The 27,743-nt window shown below is 50.5% G+C and overlaps 1 protein-coding gene across 6 annotated transcripts in view; it reads right to left on the bottom strand.

Annotated features, from left to right (window-relative positions):
* Positions 1–27,743, bottom strand: part of NUGGC (nuclear GTPase, germinal center associated) — a 1,337,967-nt gene that overhangs the window by 552,810 nt on the left and 757,414 nt on the right. For all 6 annotated transcript variants that reach the window (XR_014961415.1, XM_085604518.1, XM_085604516.1 and 3 more), the window contains one exon: positions 26,483–26,569. Coding sequence is in view for 5 of the 6 variants with exons in the window: in XM_085604518.1 (XP_085460644.1) it covers positions 26,483–26,569 (87 nt within the window). In the remaining variant the exon portion in view is untranslated. The remainder of the gene's footprint in view (positions 1–26,482; positions 26,570–27,743) is intronic.

Below are 27,743 nucleotides of genomic sequence, written 5' to 3'. Positions count from 1 at the left end.
CAGGGAAAAGTAACACATAATCCTCTTAGTCCCATTAACTTTTCTCTTAAACATGACATTTTTTGGAAACCATGCGATTATCTTTCTCAAACTACTTAACTATTTATGATTATATATTCATTATGAACACACTTTATAAGGTTTAGGTTACCTACCCTGTAAGCATATGTTCTTGGCATGTAGTGTTGTAGAGTCTCATGCTTGGCATAAATCCGCCATGTAGTGTTGTGCTCGATTGATTGCACGTTGTTGTTCGAACAAGTTTTTCAAGTCACGCAACTGTGTGACTGCTCCTTTTGGTGATCCTTCGCATGGACATCGACTCCATTGTTAAACTGTTTTGCCGCAGGCGGGTGAGAATGGAGTTAGAGTAAGTGAAAGTAATGTGCTGTCCAAGCAAGTAATTTGAATTAAGGTAAACTAGAAAACTGAACAGTGACCTACAAAGGCTACCGGGGAGGAAGGTGGGAGCATGTGAATCTACAGCACTATATGCCAAGAACAGATGCTTATAGAGTTAGTACATCATCCGTTCGAGGCATGTGTGGCTGTAGATGTACACGCTTAGCATAGACTGTAAAGCAGTTCCTCTCTCAAAGCGGTGGCTAGCCGGGGGACCCTGCTTGTCAAACATTGAATTGTTGACATAATGTTTTGTGAAAGTGTGTAGAGTGGACCATGTTACGACTTTGCAAATGTCAGCAATGGAAATGTTCCCTAGGAATGCCATATAGGCACCTATTTTACGAGTTGAGTGGGCCCTAGGGAGAACAGGTAATTGTCTTTTAACTTTAGCACAACAAGTTTGATTGCAATTGATTATCCATCTAGAAATTCCAACTTCTTAAATTGGATTTCCAGTGGGAGTAGGCAACGAATAATTGCTTGGTTTTCCTAAATGTTTTGGTTCTGTCAATATAGTGCATTAAAGCTCTTCTAACGTCTATAGTATGAAGAGCTCTCTCCGCAACAGAGTCAGGTTGCGGAAAGAAGACCGGTAATGCTATTGATTGGTTAATATAGAAAGCTGAGACTACTTTGGGAAGGAACTTTGGGTTTGTTCTGAGCACTACTTTGTCTCCATAGAGGTAGAAGAATGGTTCTTCTAAGGTTAGTGCCTGGAGCTCAATGACATGCCTGAGTGAAGTGATAACTATTAAAAATGCTTCTTCCCTAGATAAATATTGGTGTTGGCAGCAATGTAGAGGCTCAAATTGGGGCCCCATGAGCCTGGTTATTTCAATGTCGAGATTCCAAGCTGGTGCTCGAGAACGTGTAGGAGGAATTACTCTTTTAAATCCCTCCATGAACACTTTAATGACCTGTATCTTGAATAAAGATGCATGTTGCCTGTTTTGTAGATAGGCAGCAATGGTTGCAAGGTGTAAGCGTACTGAAGTGTAGGCTAGACTCGAAGTTTGGAGAGCAGGCTATAACAAATAATGGTTTGTACCGGCAAATCTTATGGGTTTACTTTTTGACGCTGGCAGGTGAGGACAAATCGTTTCCATTTGGCCGCATAGCACTTTCTACTTGTAGGCTTACAAGCTTCTTTAAGAATATCCATGCACTTCTATGGTAGGTTTAGAACCCAAATTCTATGACTTCAGGAGCTATATGGGAAGGTTAATTTCCGTGGGATGGGATGTCTGATTTCGCCATGGTTCTGTGTGAGAAGGTCCAGGTTGAGAGAAGTTTCTCATGGGGAACTTGTGAGAGTTCCGGTAGTGTGGTGTACCATGGGTGACAACTCCATGCTGGAACGATTAGTACTAGGGTGAGGCACGTTTACCTGAGCTTTCTGACTACAAATGGGATAGGTTGAAAAGCGTAAGCAAATATCCCTGACCAGGTCATCCATAAAAAACTGCCCTTGGATAGTGGGTGTGGAAACCTTGACGTGATGTATGGGCATTTAGCATTTTTTGTAGTTGCAAACAGGTCTACTTGTGTAAACCCAAACTTGCGAAAGTATGGTTTGAGGACTTTGGGGAGGAGTTTCCATTTGTGGAGTTCTTGCTGCATCCTGTTTAGGAGGTCTGCAACTTGATTGCTTCTCCCTGGTAGGTGTTCTGCTAGGATATGAATGTTGTGATATAATGCTAAGCGCCAGATGGTTGGGGCTAGGCTTGATAATTGTAAAGAGCGAGTCCTCCCCCCTGTTCCTGTTTATAGTACATGGTTGTCATGTTGCCTGTCCGGATCAGGTCTATCTTTTCCATTAGGTGACTTACGAATGCTTTCAATGCTAGGTGAACAGCTTGACGCTCTAGGTAATTGATATGGAGACCCTGGTGTTTGGGGCCCCATGACCTCTGAATCGTAATATCTTGAAGGTGAGCCCCTAACCCGTCAGGGAAGCATCCGCTGTGAGAATGGCTTGGTGAACTGGGTCTAGAAACGGCCACCCCTTGGACAGGTTTAGTGAGTTCCACCTCTGCAGAGAGTGATGTGTGTGGCTGTCTATCAACATTAGATCACGTAGTTGACCCTGTGACTGAGTCCATTGACGGGAGGCATTCTTGCAGTGGAGTGGTGCCATAAGTAGATGGACATGTGGGACTATTATGATGCAGGATGCCATCATGTCTAAAAGGCGCATGAATGTCCTGACTGCGACTTGGAGCCCGCTTTGAACGGGGCTAGTGTTTGAACGTTTTTTTTTCTGGCTGTATTTGGGTATGCTAACCCCAAGTAAGCATTGAGTACGGCCCCTAAATACTGTTGAATCTGTGATGGTTGTAGGTGCGATTTCTGCCCGTTGATGGTAAACCCTAGTTGATGAGGTAGGGTGAGTGTTTGTTGTGTATATTGGCTGCATGTAGGAAGTTTGGGCCATCCTATAAACCACAAATGACACGGAGACACCAATAAAATATAAAGCCATTTATGTTTACTTCTCTGTCTACTGATAATAATTCTGGTGCTAATTTTATCAAGAATTTTTATCCTTATCTGAATGATTGAATTTTGTGTATGTTTGGTTTGAGTATATGCAAGTCTGCGTGAGATTTCTTTTGGGGGATGCTTCCTGACTTACTGTGAATTCTGGAATCCGGGGTTTGTATTTCAAAGTATTCTTTATCTTTTTGTCCATTAATGTTTAGTATTGTCTGTTACGCTGTATTATTGATTTCAAATTCATGACATAGTATTTATAAAAATAAGTAAAAGAAAAGAATAAAATTTGTAAAAGAAAAAAATAATAAAAAAAAGTTCTCATGCTGATAAGAATTACTCTAGGGGAATGCTTCCTATAGTTGTGTGTATGGGCTATGGTGCGACACTTTGCGCTCTTTATTGTATGATTTTTCGCTATAATTTTATATACTCACTAGGCAGGAATTGCTCCTTTTAATGGTGCTGCCTTGTATCTGTTGTCAACCCTTGGTGTGATAATTTGCGCTTTTACCGGATCTTTAAAGATGTCATCAGCATGACAAAGCACTCCTTCAAGCATTGGTAAGTATTGGGACCCTTGTTATGCAGGAGTGAGGGTCTCAAAGAGGGAGTCATTCTCGATAGGGTCTTTGTGCAAGGGTACCTGGTGGTGTTCTGCAGGCCTGGCTATTAAGTCTTGATAAGATAAGGCATCATCTGGTGGGGTTGGGCGTGCCGGGAAGAGTTCTGGATCTGTATCCCCTTGAGGGTCTAGGTCATAGGCGTCCCGTGGGTCCCCAGGATGAGTGTCCTCTCCTATATCATCATTATCATCCCTGATGGATGATGTGTGTGATGAGGTGAAGAGTTGCCTTCCTCAGACTGTTGTGGTGAAGCAGGTGTCTGAGTGGAGGGTGGGGGTGGTAAAGTTGGAGAGGTAGGGACAGGAACATAGCCTTTTTCTTCTTCTTGAGGCTGTATAGGAATTTCAATAGCCTCTTTGAAAGACAGTTGTCTCTTAGAGGGTAGAGTCATTGCCGGTTGAAGAATAATTTCCGGGCTATTCCGGGCTGAATCTGTAATGTTTTTTGCCTTGGATCGAGCCGCACTAGCATAGTTTCGAGGATAGGCTCAGTTAAAGGTTCAAGTCCGAAGGTGTAACATTTCGGTGCCGCTAAGTGTTTTGTTTTCAGAGCCGGTATGGTCTCAGCCGCAGCACTGTGTACTTTCTTTTCCGGTACCAAGGCTATGGTCCAATGTGTCAGTAAAGAGGTTGATTTTATGGAGGTGGAGCACCCTGCTGTAGGCCGCTCTTTTGGCGCAGAGCCCGAGAACGGGGAGTCCGAATAGGTGGGTCGGTGCATGCCATGGCTTTTGAGCAGTGGCAGCCTGTGAGCAGTTTCATCAGTCGGGCCGATTTCTTGGGCTTCGGATCAGGGGCAGGTGTACTCACGGTCCGATGCTTTTCGAAAGATCTCAGGCTGACTGAATCTTTTTCCATCTCTGACTCGGATCCGGAATCGTGGATGGAGACGGACTCCTCCTCGGCCACAGAGGCACCTCCTCATCCGGCTCGCCGAAGAGGTCGGGTGTGTTGTATATGCATATGCGACTATCATTTTCTTTGCTATCCTTCTGCACCAAAACAGCTCAAATTATTGCACCACTCACATCTACAGGATAACATATTCTTCTCCACCACAAACGGTTTAAAATAAGGTGCACTGACAATGGCTTCCTTCAACTGTGCAATCTCACCATGCGAAGATTGTTTTTTCAGTTCTCTGAGGTCTAGAATCTGCCTTGATTGCCCCGTTTTCATCTTTTAAAAAAGAATCTGGAATAAAATCCCTGGTGTCTTTGGGATCTTGAGACTGTCTCCATCGCACCCTTGAGGAGGAAAGAGAATAGGAGAAGAATTTCCTATCAAACCTCCCTCAAGAGAAAATGTTGTTCATTCTTGGGCAAGCAGACAGATGGTTTCTGTAACAACTCCAACAATGTCCTGGGTGTACAATCTGCATCACCCATTGGTCTGCTGTTATGGTCTCCCATGTGGGCCGACAAGGGAAATTCTCCTCTCCACCTGCTGAGACTGGGATGATAGGGGGACAGCTGTCAAGTGCTCTTTTGGTTGTTGTTGGAGTGCATTTGAGAAGCTCTCCTCTTCATTGTGGACAATCTGCCATACCCTTATCTCTGGTTCCGGTTGCATGAATATCCATGCTCATATCTACTTGTCATCTGGGGTAATACGGTCAGCCTTGACTGAAACCTCCCCTGTATCTTTGGGATCTCCGTGAGCCTAGAATATGGCTGAGCCGAGACATCAATACTGCAGAAATCCCAACGATGCTGGCATACCCGTTTCTCTCTTTTATACGGCATCATCCACCTTTTTTTCAAGCAGGATGAATCAGTCAGAGGATCTTTGCTTAGACCTCTGGATGGAAAGCTGTAGACCTCAGCCATTCCTGCAATCTCAAAACAACTGCTTCTGCCAGTTGACAGCAGCCTGCCTTGGATAGGTCTACTGCAGCATCAATGATGCCCTGCATTACCGCTCCATCCCTAGCAGTTTCCTTTTTGTCTTCTGGGATCAGGTCAAGTAGTGACGAGATGTCATGCCACATCTGGTGATCGTAACAGCCTAATATTACTTTGACTGATGTCGCCACCATCTAACTGATTTTGTGGCCCTAATTATGTACCCGTCGGCGGTCTGTCTGGAGGCGCTGACGTTCTGACAGAGTCTAGCTTTCAGTGGCCCTTAAGGCAGACATGGCCCGAATCTGGGGACCTTACTTTTTCCCAAGATGTGGTACCAGTGCTGAAATCTTAGCTGCTGTCCTCATCAATTTCAAGCCTTCTGACCAGACAAAAGTCCATTATCAATCAATCAATCAGTACATTCGTAGAGCGTGTAGGAGAGTAGGGTCTGCTTTCTATGTTCACCCCCACTTTTTGCTTTTGCTTCACTGGTTTTCGACTTAGATGTGGCTGTGGGCCTGCTAATCAGACCCACAGCCCAGCTGTTCTCTCTCTAAATTCCTACTATGTACTTTAGGTACATAACCCAATTGGTAAGGATCACCTTATTGGCCCCTGTACAGTGTACCTTAGGTACCCAGGACCTAGGTGTACCCTTGGCCTACCAGGGGCTGCAGCATGTATTATGCCACCCCTGGCAGGCCTTCCATTATGACACAACTGGCTGATCACTCAGCTGGGGCAAGGTCGTGTAATCACCCCTTGCTTAGACATAGTATTCCTATGCCTACCTTATATATAGACACATGGGTAACCTATCAGTCACTCCTATGGCAGGCCTTAACAATCCTGAAGGCAGAGTGCTTGGTAACACGTGGGATGGTGCTCTAGCATGAGCTGAGCCTGTCTGCAGCTTTCGGAACCATGTCCTTATAGCTGTTCTATGATATGGCCTACCATATACTCTTAAAGTGCCTTATAATCCTCGCGGTTATGGTAACTATGGTTTGGCTTTATCGAAACATGTCGTGTAAGGTGTCTAACACTGTGGAATACTACCCCCACACCGTTTCTGGTGGTGAGGATAGTATTCCCCCCTTCTAGAGGGAGAAGACATGTTAAAATCATACTACCCGGTTAAAGTTAACCAGAGCCCCAGCATCACAAAATGGATGCTGCTGCCACAGACACAAGTCTGACCTCCTGCTGCTGGGAGTCCTTCCAGCGAGGGAGGCTTGGACAATAGGTTTCCTGCCGTGGGAGGTGCTAGCACCACCCTAGACAGGACTTAGTGTATTGGGGCAGGGAGGGATGAATGAAATGAGACACTGCCTGGGGCACACAAGGTGTTCCATGCATAGTCCAGTTCAAACCGGTGCTGGGGCACTCCAGCCCCAGTCCTGGCGCGAAACTGGACAAAGGGAAAGGGGTGTAACCACCCCCCTCCCTGGTCCCACCCATAGGAGGGACCTAGCAGGTAAACCAGCACCCCAGATTAGTATAAGAGATTATCCTGAACCTGCATCTTGAACAGAAACTCTGGACCTTCGACATTCGACTACGGAAGAAGACTGAAGAATCAATCTCCCTTGTGGCCAAGGAGTGACCACCCTGGGCAACCAGGCACCATCCAGCGACCGCTGCTTGCTTTGCGACTGATCCTACGAGGGACGGCTGCAGAGACTGACCAGCGCCGTGACTTCCAGACACCTCTGAACCAGATCCACATCTACAGCAAAGCTGAGACCCGTGGAGGCGACGTGGGACCGGCGACTTGGGAAAAGTGGCTAGTAACTGACTAGCGCGACTTCTGAGGCTTCCTCGAGGCTGTGCTTGGGGAATTGAGAAGCCCCATTCCCGAGCACCATCTGCAAAGAAGATCAGCTCCTCACACTTCACGTGTTCTGCGTGGGGCCCTTCTGCACCTGAGTTACTCAATGTGTTGTCAGCTTGCTGGCCCGTTGGCTAGTGACCTCTGTGACGACGAATCTTCAACTTTGCCTTGCTGGTCCGGCTCCTCCAGACTGGCACCAGCTCCCCTGTGAAAGGGAAGCGCCCCAGACCTTCCTGGTCTGAGACAGAAGCAAGTCCTCCATCCTGCGTGGGTTACGCTTGCCAAGGCTTGTTAGGTCCTAACTCGACATCGACGCCGCTGACAGCAAGAGCCTTCGTGAGACAGCTCGCCTCCTGGTTCTGGTCGTCCTCGACGCCTCCTGGTACCCGTGGCTGCTGTGACAAGCTTCAGCTCTTCACCTGCATCTTCACGACATCACCTGGTTCCTTCCTGGCTAGTTCCCTAGACTCTGTCCCCTCTGCTTGCAGGTATCCTTCTTCTTGATTCCATCCTTGGAATCCACCGGACACTCTTCAATGACTGCCTGTCAGCATCTTTCTTCAGGCATCCATAGGAGTCGACGACGAAACCCGACGCAAGTTCACACCTATGCACCCGCAGCCCGTGGGCTAGGTAACTTGAGTACTCCGGTGCACACAAGGGTATTGACTATCCTAGTGTCTAGTTTTCAAGTCTCTAACTCCTAGCTCCTTCCGAGGTGTCCTAAAGCTCTTAATTTCTAAATACTACTATTTCTATCGACTTTTACGCATGAGTGTTTCCACTCTGCACCTGAATCCCGTGGGCCTCCCACTTTCTAACCATTGGTAGTATAGTGTAGCCCCAGCGATTCCCTAGGCCTAGGCCTAACCTGTGTTCGTGACAGTGGTTCTTATACCACTTACTTAGTATATGGTTTGCGTGGCCCCTAGGGCCTAACTGTATTACTTACCTGTGTGACTTATGTATGCTTAAATAAGACTGTGTTGTACTTACCTCGAATCTCATAAAGAGTGCTGAGGGTATTTCGACTAGAATAAATACATTCTATTTTTATATTATATCTGTTGTGGTGTCCTTTCATTTGGTATTCAAGGGATTGCAAATGGTATAACAGCTGGCTTCACATGCCATACAGAGTTTAGCCTAAGACTGCTCTTGTCCATGCTACCACTAGGATAGCTGGGTCTATAAGGTTGACTTTACAACCAATCACCATAAGGGTTGTTTGGACTGATACAAGGTGTACACTAGAACTAGTGACATCATATATCAGGCCAACTTCTCACAGAGCGCACTACTTACCTGGCGGGGGTGCTGCTACTTCTCGAACAGCCAGGTCTTGAGGAGTCTCCTGAAGGCCAGCAGGTCCTGGGTCTGTCGTAGGCGGATGGGGAGAGTGTTCCAGGTTTTTGCGGCGAGGTGAAAGAACAATCTGCTGCCGGCGGTCGCTCGGCGGATGCGGGGGATGGTGGCGAGGGCGAGGTCAGCGGAGCGAAGCTGGCGGTTCGGGGTGTAGAAGGTGAGTCGTTCGTTGAGGTACGCTTGTCCGGTGTTGAGGAGAGCTTTGTGAGCGTGGGTGAGGAGCTTGAAGGTGATCCTCTTGTTGATGGGGAGTCAGTGCAGGTCTTTCAGGTGGGCTGTGATGTGGATGTGGCGAGGGATGTCGAGGATGAGGCGTGCAGAGGCGTTCTGTATGCGTTGTAGTCGTTTCTGGAGTTTGGCTGAGCCTGCGTAGAGAGCATTGCAGTAGTACAGTCTGCTGCTGACGATGGCCTGGGTGACTGTCCTTCTGGTACCGGTGGGGATCCATCTGTAGATCGTGCGGAGCATGCGGAGGGTGTGAAGCAGGAGGAGGAGACGGCGTTCACTTGCTTGGTCATTGACAATGCGGAGTCCAGGATGAGTCCCAGGTTGTGTGCGTGGTTAGTGGGCGTCGGTGCAGCTCCCAGTGCGGCTGGCCACCATGAGTCGTCCCAGGCGGAGGGGGTGGATCCGATGATGAGGACCTCCGTCTTGTCCGAGTTCAGTTTTAAGCGGCTGTTCATCATCCATTCAGCGATGGCCTTCATTCCTTCGTGGAGGTTGGATTTAGCGGTAGTGGGGGCCTTGGTGAGGGAGAGGATCAGCTGGGTGTCGTCGGCGTATGAGACGATGTTGAGGTCGTGCGATCTGGTGATGCTGGTGAGCGATGCCATGTAGATGTTGAAGAGTGTCGGGCTGAGGGACGATCCTTGGGGTACGCCGCTGATGATCTTGGTGTCTTTAGAGTGGAATGGGGGGAGGTGGACACTCTGGGTTCTGCCGGTGAGGAAGGAGGTGGTCCAGTCCAGTGCTTTGTCGAGGATCCCTGCGTTGTGGAAGCGTGTGCGGAGGGTGTGGTGGCAGACAGTGTCGAAGGTGGACGAGATGTCCAGGAGGATGAGGGCCGCGGTTTCTCCGCTGTCCATCATGGCCCTGATGTCGTCGGTGGCGGCAATTAGCGCTGTTTCAGTGCTGTGGTTGCTGCGGAATCCGGACTGGGATGGGTCCAGGATGTTGTTCTTTTCGAGGGAGGAGGTCAATTGCCTGTTGACGATCTTCTCAATGACTTTCGCCGGGAACGGAAGGAGGGAGATGGGCCGGAAGTTCGTGAGGTCCTTGGGGTCAGCTTTGGGTTTCTTGAGTAGGGCGCTGATCTCGGCATGCTTCCAGCTCTCCGGGAAGGTGGCGCTCTCGAAGGAGCTGTTGATGATCTTGCGGAGATTGGGTGCAATGGTGGAGCTTGCTTTGTTGAAGATGTGGTGCGGGCAGGGGTCGGATGGTAAACCGGAGTGGATGGTGTTCATGATTTTGATGGTGTCTTCGTCATTGACGTGGGTCCAGGAAAGCAGGGCGCCGATGTGGCTGGGGGCGGTGAGTCTGAGGTGTCTGTGTCTTTCGGGGGGGCCTGGTTGCTGAAGCTATCGTGGATGTCTGCGATCTTGCAGTGAAAAAATGTGGCTAGGGAGTCGCAGAGGTCTTGTGGTGGCGGAATGTCGTTAGAGTTGGAGCTGGGGTTGGAGAGTTCCTTCATGATGGTGAAGAGCTCTTTGCTGTTGTAGGAGGTCCATTTGGCAGTTCGGATGAGTTGATGGTGTCTGCGGATGGCGCTCTTGTAGGCTGTGTTGCTGTCCGGTGTTTGTTCGTGGTGCCACATCTTCTCGAGCCTATGGCAGGCCTGCTTCGATGCCTGGAGGTCAGCGGTGAACCAGATGGCTTTTCTGTCAGTGCGCCTGTTCGAGGGTTTCTTGATCGGGGCGAGAGTGTTGGCACAGTCGTCGATCCATTGCCTGAGGTTGAGGGCGGCGGAGTCGGAGTCGGTAGTATCCGTTGGTGGGTTTGGGTGAGGGTGGTGACTAGCTGGTCTTCGGAGACTTTGCTCCAGCTGCGTTGGGGGGCCCGTTGTGTGCGGTGGTGCGTGGTAGGCTTCTCGAAGGTGAAGTGGACGCAGCGGTGGTCGGTCCAGTGGAGTTCGGTGGTGTGGCTAAAGGTGGCGTGTGTCTGGCAGAGTGGGTGGGAGTTGTGATGAGCTGTTTGAGTCCGAGGTTAGAGAGGTTGTCTATCAGGGTGGTGGAGTTGCTGTTGTTGGTGTTCTCGAGGTGGAAGTTCATGTCTCCGAGGAGGATGTAGTCCGTGGACGCAAGGGCATGCGTGCTGACGAAGTCGGGGATGGATTCGCTGAACTGCGGCCGGGGGCCGGGTGGTCTGTAGATGAGGGTTCCTCTGAGGGTGGTGTTGGGGTCAGTGTCGGTGTGGATCTGAAAGTGCAGGTGTTCGGCGGTGATGAGCGTGTCGTCGGTGATGGTCGAGATTCTGAGGGTGTTTCTGCGGACGATGGCGATTCCTCTTCCTGTTCTGTTGGTGCGGTCCCTGCGGGTGATCTTGTAGCCATCAGGGATGGCTATGTCGGGTGCCAAGGAGGCGTTTATCCAGGTCTCCGTCAGGAAAGTGACATCTGGGGAGGTGGAGTCGAGTAGGTCCCAGAGTTCGATGGCGTGTTTGCAGGTGGAGCGGGTATTGAGTAGAAGGCATCGGAGGCTGTTGCGACCTACCCCGGTGGGCGTGGTGGTGGTTTGGAGGCTGGTGTAGCTGCAGTTCCGGCAGGAGAAGGGTCCATGGGTCGGCTTCAGGGTGGCCCGGATGCAGGTGTGTAATCGGCCGGCATTGAGTGCGTGGAGGGTGCTGGCGTCGTAGCAGCGTCGGGTGTTGTGGCGTTCGCAGGGGCCAGGGGGTCTGGCGCTGGATGCGGTCCAGGCGCGGACGGGCTTGCCTGCGCAGCTGCCATAAGAAGGGGAGGTGGGAGGGAGGAGCAGCTGGGAGGCGGGGAGAAAAGGCAAGCGGGGGGGGGGGAGGGGGGCTGCAGGGGAAGCAGAGAGCAGAACGGGTGGAGAAAACCAAGAGCACAAACAATGCAAAGGAAATACAAGGAATAAAAACAGAATACAAGCAGAATACAACAGAATACAATAAAATACAGAGTGCAGAGTCAAAACAGAAGGCAGACGGGAAAAGGGGTAGATCGAGCGCACAGATACCTACGGCCTACCACTGGCCACCAGGGATGAGGCACAGGTAGTAGCCTGCGGGTGGAGGAAGGCCTCGATCTCACGGCACTGGCATCGAGCTTGGAGACACGGGCACAACAGGTCATGCTGTGTGGCGTGGGGAGCGACCTGCCTGGAACAAGGTCAAGGGTCGCATTATGGGTATGTAGCATGGATTTGTAGAGCGTTGCTTGTCACCCTTAAGAGTATGCAATAAATAATCCACATTTGTAAAGTGCGAACAATCACCCGTAAGGGTCTCTAGGCGCTGGGGGCCGTCCGGAAGATTAAGAAAGCTATTGCCCAGAGTCACATGGTGCTGGGCTAATCTGCCACCGGCGCCGGGGATCGAACCGTGATCCCCAGATTCCGGAGTCAGTCGCTCTGGCCGCAGCACCACACCTCTTCCTAGGTCTCAATAGGGGAGTGCAGATGTATGGTGAGGCTGGGCATGAATACAGGCAGTCTTCATGGTCCCGCAAGCATACTAATTTAATAGCCAGGTCTTCAGATTCTTGCGGGATTCCAGATGTGAGGAGGCGGCCCTGATGTGTTGGGGGGGTGGTAATTACAGGATTTGACGGCATGGGAGGAGAATGTTCGACCTCCCGTTCTGCTTCTGTTGACGCTGGGTGTGCACGAGTGAGAGTGATGCTGAGCTAAGTTGCCTGGTGGATTGGTGGAAGTGAAGCCGGTGATTGAGGTATGCGGGTCCCGTGTTGTGTAGTGACTTGAATGGGAGTGTGAGAATTTTGAACTGGCAGTGCTTCTGGATGGGGAGCCAGTGGAGCTCTCTGAGGAGTGGTGTGTTGTGGGTTCTGAGAGGGAGGTCGAGGCAGAGTCTGGCCGCGGCGTTTGGATGGTCTGAAGTCTGTGAAGACAATGAGATGAGATGCTGGTGTAGTGTGTGTTGCATAGTCCAATCTGCTTGTTTTATATGCCTGGAGTCCATTAGGAGCCACTTGAAGATTTTACATAACATGCAGAGGATGTGGAAGCATGAGGATGTGACTACATTGACCTGGGTGTGTAATCAAAGAAGGGGACAGGAGAGCTGGTTCTTTAGAGAGGTCCTGTACCAAAGCTCCCGGGTGCGTACATGGTATTTCTGAAATGGAACCGTTCCTCTTATAGGCCGAGGTGACACAGGTCACTAACTGCCTGCTGTTGATTGGTCTAGGGGGAGATCTGAATTACAGATCTTAATGCCCTCACACACCTGTTAGGGTGTCATGCTTCATCATTGGGCGCTCCTCGTCGGACCGGCGCTGCAATGTCCAACGGTCCTGGTGGCATCTTTAGTGGCGATCTTCTGATCTGTGAACGCCGTATATGAAGATTGTGCGTGAGTGTGAGAGAGTCGGTGACTCCTTGTTAGGGTGGTAGATTAAGAAAGTGATTAAAATAGGCCCTGGCCCCTAGGATACTTTTAATTGGGTTTTTTGATGGGGCCGGGACTAGGTAAAACCAGTGATTCTATGTATCAAGGTAGCCTTTGGTTGACTAAGGTCAACATGTTTTGTGTTAGTACTCCAAGATTGAGCGACACTTCTTCGGGACCGGGGGTAGAACTATAAGTGTGTACCTCGGAGTGAAAGTCGGGTAAGAAGGATCTACCCCAAATAAATAAGACCCTAAGTCAGGATCTTGTTGTTGAATATCTCCGCCTCAAATAGATGGAGACATAAAAGAAGAGAGGACAAAACCAACAATGTGCCATCAACAACTGGAGAGGGTAGAGTTATACAAGCATTTCAAGTAGAAAGTCAGGTCGCTGAGCTGGGACCGCAGGCCCCTAGACTCCACTCTCACAATTGTAGGGGAATGTAAAAAGTGAAACCGTACATAATTAAAAAACAGAATTCAAGAACAAACTAACGCAGAAAAACACTAAGAAGCACATACTTAACTGGCTAAGGTGTAGGAAGGTGGATATCTGACTATGGTTACCCCCAACTTTTTGCCTAGTGTCTAGCTGGTTTTTCGACTTAGTTGGCCTGAGATCCTGCCAGTCAGGGTCTCAGGCTGTCTGCTCTCTCTTTAAAATGGACTCCATGTACCCTAGGTACATATACAATTGGTAAGGATCACCTTATTGGACCCTGTACAGTGTACCCTAGGTACCCAGGGCATAGGTGTACCCTAGGCCTCCCAGGGGCTGCAGCATGTATTATGCCACCCCTGGGCTGGCCTTCCAATCAGACACAACTGGCTGATCACTCAGCTGGGGCAAGGTCGTGTAATCACCCCTTGCTTAGATATAGTATACCTATATCTACCCTTAAAATAGACACATGTGTACCTATCAGCCACTCCTATGGCAGGCCTTAACAATCCTGGAGGCAGAGTGCTTGGTAACATGTGAGATGGTGCTCTAGCATGAGCTGAGCCTGTCTGCAGCTTTCGGAACCATGTCCTTGTAGCTGTTCTATGCTATAGCCTACCATATACTCTTAAAGTGCCTTATAATCTTAAACGGTTATGGTAACTATGGTTTGGCTTTATCAAAACATGTCGTGTAAGGTGTCTAACACTTTGGAATAATACCCCCCCTACAATTTCTGGTGATGAGGACATTATTCCTCCCTTCTAGAGGGAGAGACATTTTAAAATCCTACTTTGCTGTTTAACTCTAACCAAAGCATCAGCATCACAAAATGGATGCTGCTGCCACAGACACGAGTCTGACCTCCTGCTGCTGGGAGCCCTCCCAGCCAGGGAGGCCTGGACAATAGGTTTCCTGCTTGGGGAGGTGCTAGCACCCCCCCAGACAGACTTTAGTGTATTGGGGCAGGGAGGGATGAAAGGAATGAGACATGCCTGGGGCACACAAGGTGTCCCATGCATAGTCCAGTTCAAACCGGTGCTGGGGCACACCAGCCCCAGTCCTGGCGCGAAACTGGACAAAGGGAAGGTGGTGTAACCACCCCCCTCCCAGGTCCCACCCATAAGGCGTGACCTAGCAGGCAACCCAGCCCCCCAGATTATTATAAGAGTGGTAGCTGGGCCCCAGGAGATTAGATTATTCTGAACCTGCAACTTGAACAGAAACTCTGGACCTTCGACATTCGACGAAAGAAGAAGACTGAAGAATCTCCCTTGTGGCCAAAGAGTGGCTACCCTGTGCAAACAGGCACCATCAAGAGACTACCCTTTGCTTTGCTGAAGTTCTACGAGGGACCGACTGCAGAGCTCGACCAGAGCCTTGACTTCCAGACTTCTCCGACCCTGATCCACATCCACAGCCGAGCTGAGATGCGTGGAGGCGACGAGAGACGTGGGACCGGCTACCTGGGAAAAGTGGCGAGTATCTTCCAGCGTAGCTTCTGAGGTACCCTCGAAGTTGTGCACCGGGGATTGAGAAGCCCCAACCCCAAGCACCATCTGCACCGAAGATCAGCCCCCCCACACTCCACGAGTCCTGCGTGGGGCCCTTCTGCATTTTCCTGCTTGCCGCGTCTGTCCGGTTGCTTGCCCGTTGGCTAGCGGCCTTCGTGACGACACACCTGTAAATCTTCACTGCTGGTTTGGCTCCTCCAGAATGGCTCCCGCTCCTCTGCAAAAGAGAAGCACCCCAGACCTTCCTGGTCTGCATCAGAAGCAAGTCCTCCATTCTTCGTGGGTTCCGCTTGCCAAGGCTTGGTGAGTCCTAGTTCAACTTCGACGCCGCCGACAGCAAGAGCCTTCGTGGGACAGCTCGCCTCCTGGTCCTGGTCGTCCTCGACGTCTCCTGGTACCCGTGGCTGCTGCGACAAGCTTCACCCTTCACCTGCAATCTTCACGACATCGCCTGGTTCCTTCCTGGTTCCACGTGGTCACTGGCTAGTGACCTTGACTCTGTCCCTTCTGCTTGCAGGTACCCTTCCTTCTTGATCCCGGCCTTGGGATCCACCGGACACTCTGCACTGACTGCCTGTCACCAACTTTCCTTCAGGCATCCATAGAAGTCCACGACAAAACCCGACGCAAGTTCACACCTATGCACCCGCAGCCTGTGGGCTAGGTAACTTGGGTACTTCGGTGCTCACAAGGGTAGTGACTATCCTAGGGTCTAGTTTCCGAGTCTCGACTTTCTAGTTGCTCCAGAAGTGTCCTTAAACTGCTTATTTCTAACTGCTAGTGATGCTATCGACTTTTACGCATTACGCGTGAGTGTTTCCACTCTGCACCTGAATCCCGTGGGCCTCCCACTTCCTAACTGTTGGTAGTGTAGTGTAGCCCCAGCGATTCCCTAGGCCTAGGCCTATCCTATTTCCGTGACAGTGGTCCTTATACCACTTCTTTAGTATATGGTTTGCGTGGCCCCTAGGGCCTAACTGTATTACTTACCTGTGTGACTTAATGTATGCTTAAATAAGACTGTGTTGTACTTACCTCGAATCTCATAAAGAGTGCTGACGGTTTGACTAGAATAAATACACTTTATTTTATATCTGTTGTGGTGTCCTTTCATTTGGTATTCAAGGGATTATATATGGTATCACAGCTGGCTTCACATGCCATTCAGAGTTTAGCCTAAGACTGCTCTTGTCCATGCTACCACTAGGATAGCTGGTCTATAAGGTTGACTTTACAACCAATCACCATAAGGGTTGTTTGGACTGACATAAGGTGTACACTAGAACTAGTGACATCATACATCAGGCCAACTTCTCACATAAGGTATCGCCCATACCTGAGGGGGGGTCGTGCTCGGTCTTACCTCATGAAAGTAGGTTCGAAGACTTCATAGGTGAAGGAGGAGCCCCTGATCACTAGAACGGGTCCACTGAAATAAAGGGGTGAAGAGAAGTAAAGGTATCACTACAACCACCCCGGTATCGTGCCGATAGGGAAAAATGGGTGTGGACTCCCGCAGTACTAAATACGTAGTGGGGGTTCAAGCATCTCCCTAATGCCTGATGATGGAGAGTCTAGCGTAACCGGGCCACTAAGCCCAGGTATGTGTACGCCAAAGTAGACGAAGGTGTTTGGGGTCGTGTGCCCTGTCAAGGACATATAATGGGAATCAGACCGGTCCGGCTATAGAAATCGGACTCCACCTGTGGTGATGCACTGAGTAAGCAGTGTCTGCGATATGGCGTCATAGTGCTCAGTAGAGCTGCGCCAAACGAATAGCGGTGAGAGTAAAACGGGGGCGCAAGTAATATAGGGAGAAGTGACTATCAGACTAAATAGACATTCCTACCAGTGCGTGTGGGCTCCTAATTGCAACCAGGTGAGGCAGTCAAAGAAAGAGCGGTGCATAGTATAAAAGGGGAATCGATAACGGGAGGGTGTGCATCTACGTTAAGGTGGGTTGTGAGAAGGCTCGAGTTAAAAATACACATACCAAGGGGCGCAGTAACCCACAAGGTGGGAGGTCATAGCTGCGTACGTATACAGAACACAAAATAAAGTGACCCGCTAAGGCTACATGAAAACGTGTGCACCCGAGTGGCGATGCAGCTGACCAAGGGGGAGGAGAGAGCATGTAGGAAGACTTACCCTGGAAGGATATGGGAAGGATCTCTGTGGAAGAGTTTTCTCCTCACCTGGATATTACCGTCACTGCGTAGTGTTCGGATTCTTATAACAGGAAGTAGCGTTGACGAACAAGTTACTTACCTTCGGTAACGATGTATCTGTAAGAAACATTAGTTAGTTAGATTCCTCACCTTAGAATATCCCCAGGCGTCAGGCTGGATCCGGAAAGATTTTTGAAGCAATACCCCTTGCGCGTCGCTAGGCGTCATCAGCGGCTCCGCGTCAATCGTTAGCATCGTGCGCCGGAATGGCGTCGGAGTACGTAGACGCCGCCCTCGCGCACTGACGTCAGATCTTGTACATAGTTTTCCGCGCTAGGAACGCAGAGCCATACAAGAGACCGACACTGGTGCCAAAAAGTCTAGGGCCATGAACAGGATGACCTTAACCCTAGGTGTCGGTTCGCAGAGCGGGGAGGATGGGTGGGTCGGTGAGGAATCTAACTAACTAATGTTTCTTACAGATACATCGTTACCGAAGGTAAGTAACTTGTTCATCTGAAAGAAACACGTTAGTTAGATTCCTCACCTTAGAATAGATACCCAAGCAATACCAACCCCGGTGGAGGGTCTGCGAACCAAGATCACACCAGAAAGTCCTGGAGAACAGAACAGCCAAAGAAGCCATCTCTCCGGACTTGGCTGTCCAGGCAATAGTGCTTGGCGATCGTGTGCAGTGAGGCCCACGTCGCCGCCTGACAGATGTCCTGCAAGGGAACTCCCCGTCCCAGGGCAGTAGTCGCCGCGGTGGCCCGGGTGGAATGGGCTCTCAGCCCAACAGGAGGGTCCTTTTTCGTCAAGGAGTGACAAACTTTTATACACAAGACGACTCACCGTGAGATGGTCCTGTTGTGTACGGCTCTCCCCTTTTTTGCACCTACGTATCCAACAAAAAGTTGGTCGTCCACCCAGAACTGTCTGGTGCGGTCCAAATAAAAGGACAGTGCACGTTTTGGGTCCTGACGGTGAAGCCTCTCTTCCTCTTTCGAAGGTGGAAAGAAGGTGGGCAAAGTGACCGATTGCCCGATGTGAAAGGGGGTCACCACTTTCGGAAGAAAAGAAGGGCGAGTCCGGAGGACAACCTTGTCCGGATGAACAGAAAGAAAGGGAGGCTTAGATAACAGAGCCAGGAGCTCACTCACACGTCTAGCCGAGGTGATAGCAACCAGCAAAGCAGTCTTAAGAGTCAGAAGACGAAGTGGACAATTGTGAAGGGGCTCAAAGGGAGCGCACATCAGAAAGGTCAAGGCAAGATTCAAATCCCACTGAGGCATTACGAAGGGGACAGGAGGAAACATGTGAGTAATGCCTTTAAGAAAGCGCGAAACAACAGGGGACTTGAAAAGAGAAGGCTGATCAGGAAGCCGTAAGAAAGCAGAGATTGCAGAAAGATAACCTTTCAAGGTGCCCAGAGCAGAGCCCTGCTGGGCCATGGAAAGAAGAAAGAGGAGGACCTCAGAAAGAGGGGCGGAAAGGGGATCCACAGCCTTTGCTGTGCACCATGCCACAAATTTATCCCACCTGCAGGCGTATACCGATTTTGTGGAGGGACGCCTGGCTGCCAGAATCACATCACAGACTTCAGGAGGCAAGTCAAATGGCATCAACTGTCGCCGCTCAATCTCCACGCATGGAGGTGGAGACTGGACAGATTCGGGTGGAGGACCGTCCCCTGCTGCTGCGACAGAAGGTCCTCCTGAAGAGGCAGTCGTTTCGGAGGATCGATTGACATACTGAGTAGCTCGGGATACCAGTACCTTCGTGCTCAATCCGGAGCCACTAAGATGACTTGGGCCGGGTCGCACCTGATCTTCTTCAGCACTCTGGGCCGAAGTGGTATAGGTGGAAAGGCGTACAACAGAAATTCCAACGCGCAGAACTGCTGACATTGCGCGTTCTCTTCGGTGGCGAATAGATCCAACCAAGGCTCTCCCCACTGCAGAAAGAGACCTTGCGCAACGTCCTAGTTCAGACGCCATTCGTGATCCATCATGCACCGGCGGCTGAGTTCGTCCGCTCTGGCGTTCAGAGAGCCCGCCAGATGTTGAACCACCAGGATGATTCCCTGGTGTTCCAGCCATGTCCAGAGGTGCAGAGCCTCCTGACAAAGGGTCCACGACCCCACCCCGCCCTGTTTGTTGCAATACCACATGGAGGTGGTGTTGTCCGTGAACAACTGCATGACACTTCCCCGGACAGAGGGAAGGAAGGCTTTCAGTGCAAGCCGGATTGCTCTCAGCTCCAACAGGTTGATTTGGAGTTGAGACTCCGCCGTAGACCAGAGGCCTCTGATCTCCGCCTCTCCCATATGGCACCCCCATCCCAGGAGGGATGCGTCCGTCACTACTACGTGCTTCGGTTGGGGTAGGGAGAGGCATCTGCCCCTGACCCAATCGTGGTCCATGAGCCACCACTGCAACTGTTTTGCAGTGCCCTCCGAGATTAAGACATGGTCGGACAGGTTGCCTCGATGCTGGGCCCACTGAAACTTCAGGTACCACTGCAGAGCCCGCATTCGCCACCTGGCGTAATGCACCAACAGGATGCAGGAGGCCATCAGCCCCAGAAGCCGCAGCACCAACCTGACCGAAACGCAGGATAGAGGCAGGAAGATGGGAATCAGAGCCTGAATATCCCGGACCCACTGTTCCGGAGGATAAGTCCGGAACTGCGCCGAATCGAGAACCGCTCCGATGAATAGGAGCTTCTGGGAGGGACTCAGGTGTGACTTCGGCACGTTGATGGAGAACCCCAGCAAATGCAGGAGGTCGGCCGTAGTCTGGAGGTGGGAGACGACTTGCTGGGGCGAGCCCGCCATCAACAGCCAGTCGTCGAGATAGGGGGAAGACTGGAACCCCCGATCTGCGCAGATGAGCTGCGACCACCGCCATCACTTTCGTGAACACCCGAGGGGCACTGGTGAGGCCGAAGGGGAGCACGGTGAACTGAAAGTGCTCCTGACCCACCGTGAACCGCAGGTAACGCCGGTGGGCCAGCAGGACGGGGATGTGAAAATAGGCATCCTGCAAGTCCAACGCTACCATCCAGTCTCCAGGGTCGAGGGAAGCCAGAACCTGAGCTAAAGTTAGCATCTTGAACCATTCCTTCCGGAGGAAGGCGTTGACGCTCCTGAGGTCCAAGATAGGGCGTAGGCCCCCTTTGCCCTTCTTGGGAGCCAGAAAGTAGTGGGAATAGCGACCACGGCCTACTTCTGGACCAGGAACGCGCTCGACGGCCTCTTTGGCCAAGAGGGCAGTAACTTCCTCCCGCAGAAGATTCAAGTGATCCTCCGATATACGGTGGCACTGCGGTGGCATGGCTGGAGGGGTCGTCTCGAAGGGGAGGGAGTAGCCCCTTCGGACGATTTGCAGCACCCACCTGTCCGAAGTGATGGATCGCCAGTGGAGCAGGTGATGGCGAACTCTGCCGCCCACTGGCGTGGAATGGGCCTGAAAGCTCAGACTAGGAGGGCTTTGAGGCGGATGCTGCCGGGGTGGATGTGGACTGACCGGCACGTTGTCCTCCTGTACCGCCACGGCGGAATCCACGTCCGCAACCGCGTGCAGGTTGGGTCTGCGGCCGGTGGCTAGGCGAACGTGAGGAGGCACCCCTTCCTTGGCCACGAAAGGGGCGAAAGGCGGAAGTTTGCGGACGTGGGGCTGAGAGACCCAAGGACCTGGCCGTAGCCCGGGAGTCCTCAAAACGAGCCAGCGCACTATCCGCCTTCTCACCAAAAAGGCGAGTGCCATCAAAGGGCATATCCATGAGGGAACTCTGGACATCCCCCGAAAAAGACGTGGACCGCAGCCAGGCATGGCGCCGGAGCGCCACCGTGGTGGAAATCGCCCTACCCAGCGAGTCTGTGGTGTCTAGTCCACAACGTATGGCATGTCGTGCTGCATCTCGCCCATCAGCAAGCGCCTGGGAGAGACGTCTCCGGGCCTCCTCCGGACACAGGGGCAGCACGTCCTCCATCGTATCCCACAGAGAGTGGGAGAAACGGTCCAAGAGGCAAGCGGTGTTCAAAGACCGCAGGCCCAAACTCAGGGAAGAGAACAGCTTCTTTCCGAACTGTTCTAGCCTCTTGTATTCCCGATCCGGAGGGGCGGACGGGAAGGAGGATTGGGAAATGGAGGCCTGGATAACCAGACTCTTGGGGGTGGGGTGTTGGGACAGGAAACTGGGGTCGCCCGGAGCAGGGTGGTGGTGCCGGGCCACGTTCCGATCCACAGGAGGAACTGTAGAGGGCTTGGACCAAGTGCCCTGCAGAACGTCTATGAGGGCCTCATTGAACTGCAGCAGAGGCTCAGTGGAGCTTGCTGACGGTTGAAGCACCTCTGTGAGGACGTTAGTCCTCACGGCCACAGCAGGCAGCTTGAGCCCCAGGGCTGCGGCCGCCTTGCGCAGCACCACTGAAAAAGCTGCACCTTTCTCCGAGGCCACAGTTGGAGGAGAGATGAAACCAGCATCCGGGGAAGTGTCCAGACCACTGGCATCCCCCAGTTCGTCTGCCCAGTCCTGTGAAAGTTGGCCCTGTATGGCCATAGGGTCCTCAGACCCCTCCCAGTCGCCCCCGTCATCCAATTCCTGATAAACAGGAGGAATGATCGGAGCCGGGCGGTAGAAGAAACGCTCATCCATTGGCGTCGGGTGCAGCGTCAAGCGGCGTCGCACCGGCGCCGGGCCCGGACAGGGGCTAAACCGGGGAACGGTGTCATCCGGAGACAGCGCCGGGGGCGGAACTGGCGCCGGCGGAGGAGGCGTCGCGAGGTCGACCAGTGCCGGCAGAGATCCAGGCCTGGATCCCTCGGGGACCTGCGGCGTCGTGACCGAAGTCGTCGACGGCGCTGGGGCCGGAGCCGCCGGCACGCGAGGTCGCCCAGTCGAGCCCGCGGGGCCCGAAGGCGCACCGGCAGGCATCGACGGCGGAGCCAGGCCCCTCTTGGCCGAGAGGAAGGCACTGACCTCTGCCGGAGTCGCGTCAGTCCCAGGGACCGGCGGGTATGGGGATGGAGGCGGCTCCTGCGGCTCTGACGGAGCCGCGGGGGTGGAACCACCCTGACCCTCGGCCGAGTCGTGCGACCGGCGAGGTGAGTCCGAAGAGCGGTGTCGCCTCTTTGACTTCTTAAATCGCTTCGACTTACCCGAAGACTTCGAGCCCGATGAGCGATGATGGTGACTGCGGCTCCGCGACCGGTCCTTGGACCTCCTCCTGGACCGGGACCGAGTGCCGAAGCTCGAGAAGCTTACGGGACCACTCCTGCCTAGCCTTCGAGGTCAAGGCCTGACAATCGGGGCACGACTCCGCGTCGTGGGCAGCCCCTAGGCAGTAAAGGCGATGGTGGTCCGTCACCGACATCAGTCGATGACCGGAGTCACAGGCTTTAAACCCGGGCATTCCACCGGCACCAGAGTCGAGTTGACTAAGGGGTAAGCTCTTCCGGGATCGGCGCTGTCTGGCGCGGAAAAAAGAAGAACTGACGTCAGCGCCCGAGGGCGGCGTCTAAGTACTCCGACGACGTCATTCCGGCGCACGACGCCAACGACGGATGCGGAGCCGCAGACGACGCCTAGCGACGCGCAAGGGGTATTGCTACAAAATCTTTCCGGATCCAGCCTGACGCCTGGGGATATTCTAAGGTGAGGAATCTAACTAACGTGTTTCTTTCAGATTTAGCGCGATACTTGCGCTGGCCGCCATCTTGTCTCAAGGGGGGATGCCTGACTTAATAAAATTGACAGGGCGCGGGAGAGGGATAATGGTGAGTACGGAGGCCGCTTGTAACGGTCGACATGCTTACAGAGTACCACAGTGCACAGTACCAACAGTGAAGGTAATGATCGACCAAGGTCTGGAGGTTACAAATAGTACCGAATCTAAAAAAGGTGAATACCAAGTAGGTACACAGGATAGAAACAGTAATAGGACCAAGTAGTCCTACGTGAATACCAAGTAGGTACACTGGATAGAAACGGTAACAGGACCAATTCTCAGGGTTATATAGATGTAAATAACGGAGATGGTGGGTTCCACCACGGGGATATCAGTCTATAAAGGGCATATGGCTTGGTATGGGGTTGACGGATCAGTAAAGACAGAAACATCAAGGCTGCCGCTAATACGCCCTATATTTGAATGGCGAGGGTTAAGAGTTGCTGGGTAACTCTAAGAATGTGTCTAAGAACACAGTCTGGGTGTACATATGTATAGTTATACGTCTATGTTACAGACTCTATAGTGTTAGTGTTAATTTACTTCTGTCCATGGGATATCGTCGTTTAGGCCCCTCGTGTGTGGACAGACGAAAAATCCATCTTTGTTCTGTTACAAAAAGTTTCTGGCTTGACCACATGGGGTTGTGTACAATCACGGTCCAATGTAGTTCATTAGGTCCATGAGGATGCGAGAGGTAGTGTGTACTCCTCTTGGTGGTCGATCTGCCACATCGTATATTGCTGCGTTGTTCCATGATTCTTGTTTTCACAGGGCGTGTGGTCATGCCAATGTATCTTAAATTGCATGGACATTGCACGTGCTGCTTGCCTGTGCCACTGACTCAACTAGTGTTATAATAACAGCCAGCGCTGGGGCTGCAGCACTTGACAGTTAGGCAAAGGTGCTAATATGCGTGACTTCAGATTTCAGTGCCGTGATGCGGACCACGACACAGAAATGTGTTAGTCTAACGCCTGATGTTTGGCACTTGGCAGAGTTGAAGTTGGGTGTCGTCAGCATAGGAGAGGATATGGATTCCATAGCATCTGATGATGTTTGCCAGAGGAGTCATGTACATGTTGCAAAGTGTGGGGATGAGTGATGATCCCTGTGTGACTTCGCAGATTAGGTCCTTGGGTTCTGATGTGAACGGTGAGAGCCTGGCTCATGGTGTTCTTCCAGAGAGGAAGGAAGCTATCTCTTTGAGTGTTGGTCCTTGTATTCCTGCTGTGTGTAGTCTGGAGATGAGTGTGTGGTGGGAGACGGTGTCGAAAGTGGCAGAGAGGTAGAGGAGGATGAGTGTGGCAGTCTGTCCACGGTCGAGGATGGTGTGTATGTCGTTTGCGGCAGCCATGTGGGCAGTTTCAGTCCTGTAGTTGTTTCGAAATCCTGATAGCGATTCGCCCAGGAGTTTGAGGGGTTCTAGGTGGTCAGAGAGCAGAATGTTGATGGTCTTCTCAATTACTTTGGCTGGGAAGGGTGAATAGCGAGATGGGTCAGTAGTTGCTGAGTACTTCGGGATCAGATGAGGGTTTTTTGAGGAGGGCGGGGACTTCAGTGTGTTTCCAGCTATCTGGGAAGGTGGTTGTGTTGAGGGAGGTGTTGATGATGGAAGTGAGTGCAGTGCTGATAATAGCTCTTCCCAGGTTGTAGCTATGGTGGGGGCATGGGTATGTGGGAGCACCCGAGTGGACAGTCTTCATTATTGCTGCAGTGTCCTCGATGGATAGAGGGTTCCATGATTTCAGTTGGTGGTCTTTCGTTAAGGGGGTTAGCAGGCTGGAAAGGTCAATGGGGGGTGGCTGTGTTTTGAAGTTAATGTAGATCTTGGTGATTTTTTTGTGGAAGCAGTTGGAGAGGTTGTTGCAGACTTCTTGCGAAGGAGTGATGATTTGGGTTGCGGATGTTGGTCTGGTGAATTACTTGACAATGGTGAAACGTTTCTTGAAGTTGTTGGAATTAGATTAGATTCTCAGGATATGGCTTTGTGTAGCTGTTCCTTAAAGTCACAAAGAATCCTTTGCTGCTCCATCAAAGCTATTGGAAGACTGAACTTCTTTGCTCATCTCTCCACCGGGACATGAAACTGGGCTATATCATCCGAAAACAAATTCGGTTAAATGAGCAATTTTTCATCCTTCTGGGATCTGATGTAGTCATCCTAGTCTCCCTTACCTCCGTCATCCATATTAGACATATTATGGACCTTCACAATTCACATCTTGTGAGTAATTATTTGATGTTTAACAAAATGCTAGTATATTATTCACTTCTGTCACTCTGCATATCTGTCGTGAAATGTGTTGGCTTCGACCCTTTGGCTTTGAAACATTCAATAAGATTGAATGTGTGCTGGAACTAAAAAGATTGAATGAAGGTAGAAACTAATAATCACATTCTTGATGAGTAAAAAAAACCTTTGCTTTGGAATTATTCACTCATCATCCTTGCAGCCTCAAAACTATCTGCTCTTTTGTATACATTTGGTAATGCTTGGAGTTTTACATTCTAGAGACTCAGCAATAGGTCTACATTTGGGCTTCCTTCCAAATTAGTGTTCTTTAAAATCAATACATTACAGTGGTACCAGGGCTAAAATGAAAAACCAGGGCACCGGGTACATGCAGTCAAGCACTCAGGGCAACAGAACATGACTGTACCCTATGCAAGGGGCACTGTATTTATGTATGCAGTATTTCTATGGCGTAAACCTAGCCAAAATAGAGCACAGCGCTGTACACATTCAAAGATAAGCAGCTCAACAAGTGATAGGAAAGGTGGCTGGTTTGTGGGGGTTTAATGCACTGTGCATGTTCAACGCTTTCGTAAATTTGAGCAGTGCTGGTGAGGTCCTGATAGATATGTGGATGCTGTTCCAGATGCCCAACATGATCAGATCAGATATTTTCAAACTAAATGTAAATCAATGACAGAAACCAGGGGTGGGAGAACTTCATGGTGGACACGCCTGTGTCAAATCTCCTTTTGTTCGATTAAGATTAGGAGAAAGCACTTACGGGTTTTAGTACTGGGTTACATAAGGAGGACCTATGACCGCACTATCAGTTATAAGCCTTTCATATTTTGCTCTCTGTTCAGCTATGTATATAGGAAGAAAATTAACTGACTAATAGGGTGCTAACACCACCACCTGCCCCTCTGCAATAGCATCTTTAACTCTCAAGAGAAAACTGATAATGTCTCAAAGTCTACAGCAAGTCAAAAGAAAAGTGGCTATTTTTAATTAGATCTGTTCTTCCATTTTCACATCTAACACGCTCTTTCAGCAATCTCCTCTGCCAAAATGCAACAATTTAGCTTAGCCTTAGAGCATCAAAACAAAGATTACACATGTTAAAATACGAGATTTATCAAGTAAAGATGGCAAAATGCTATCACCCATTTGTGACATATCAGATTATTTCTCCGATCCAGTTACAGCAACACACAAGTTAACATACTACATGCTCACCTCTCGCTCCATCTTCACGATGAGATCTCGCAGGTCTACAGCATCTCCTTGCTGGAAATGGACTGGTTTTTCTTCGTTACTCTCGGACTGTTTCAAGCAAGAACATATATAAAAAGATTACCTATGGATGTTCACAAGCTTCGCTACGGCACAAACAACATTAGAGAATTTGCAGTAGCAGTACAAACTTCTCACAGAGCAGCAGTTCAAGCTCCCTCAGAGACAGAATAGGTACAAAATGGACAGCAACAGTGCACACATTCTTACACACAACTCTGCTAGACACCTGTAAGTTGCCTTTGAGCGAATAGGACTCTGGAGGCCTTCTGTATGTACAGAATGCTGTCCAGATCTAAGAATGCTCTACAGAGATAACTTCTTGACTTTCGGAGATGCTAGCAACTTAAACATGGAGAGCCCGATGAAGGCAAACGTAAGTTTATGTCTGTGGAGTAGTCCTATTCCCAACAGGGTTATTTAAATAGGACAATTCCAGTCTTGACATTGTGGCATACTTTGAATACTTATCATACACTTGGATTGATTGGGGTCTTGTCCTGTGAATTACAGAAGTGTAAACTAATGAAATTTTGGTGCATCACCACTGCAGCAAATAACCTCTCCTGCGCTACCTCCTAAAACCTACCCTCTTGATCCCACTTCATTTAGAGTTGGGAATGAAAAATACTCCGTCTTCTTGGATAAAACCTGATCGCTTTATCTTGTTAATGGACAGTATTTATCAGGATGGACGGTGCCATGAGTTGACTGCAGTTTTCCTTATGTTCACTGGTTTGAGGGATTCATGGCCAAATATGGAGACTGAGCACCAATTCACTGATAAAGACAGATTACTTGGAAGACCAACCACACTCAAAGCATGTATGCTTGCATGAACGCGCACTCATTCAAATCGTTGCCCGACATGCACACACGTTTCAAAATGGCCCACATTGACTGGATTATCTCAGCACACACATAAGCCTGGAGTGGTGCCTGTGTGTGCAGGCACTATACGGCGGCCAGACCTAACAGCTTTGCAATCCTTTATTTAGCGTTTTACGACATTTCTAAGTGTTGTACACAACAGGTATTACCATAAATAAACAGGTAGTCACAGACATTTTCAATTCGTACTTCATCTCATGATCATGCCTTTATGGTCGACATTAACATGGGTCCATATAAAACAGCACAACAAAGATCAAGGCAGGAGCACCGGTTTCTGCTTAGATTGGGGTAGCTAAGTGCTTGATAGTTT

This window comes from Triturus cristatus, chromosome 5_1 (assembly GCF_964204655.1).
Source record: "Triturus cristatus chromosome 5_1, aTriCri1.1, whole genome shotgun sequence".
NCBI lineage: Eukaryota > Metazoa > Chordata > Amphibia > Caudata > Salamandridae > Triturus > Triturus cristatus.
Note: the sequence above shows the minus strand (reverse complement) of the source record. Positions and strands in the feature narration are given on the sequence as shown.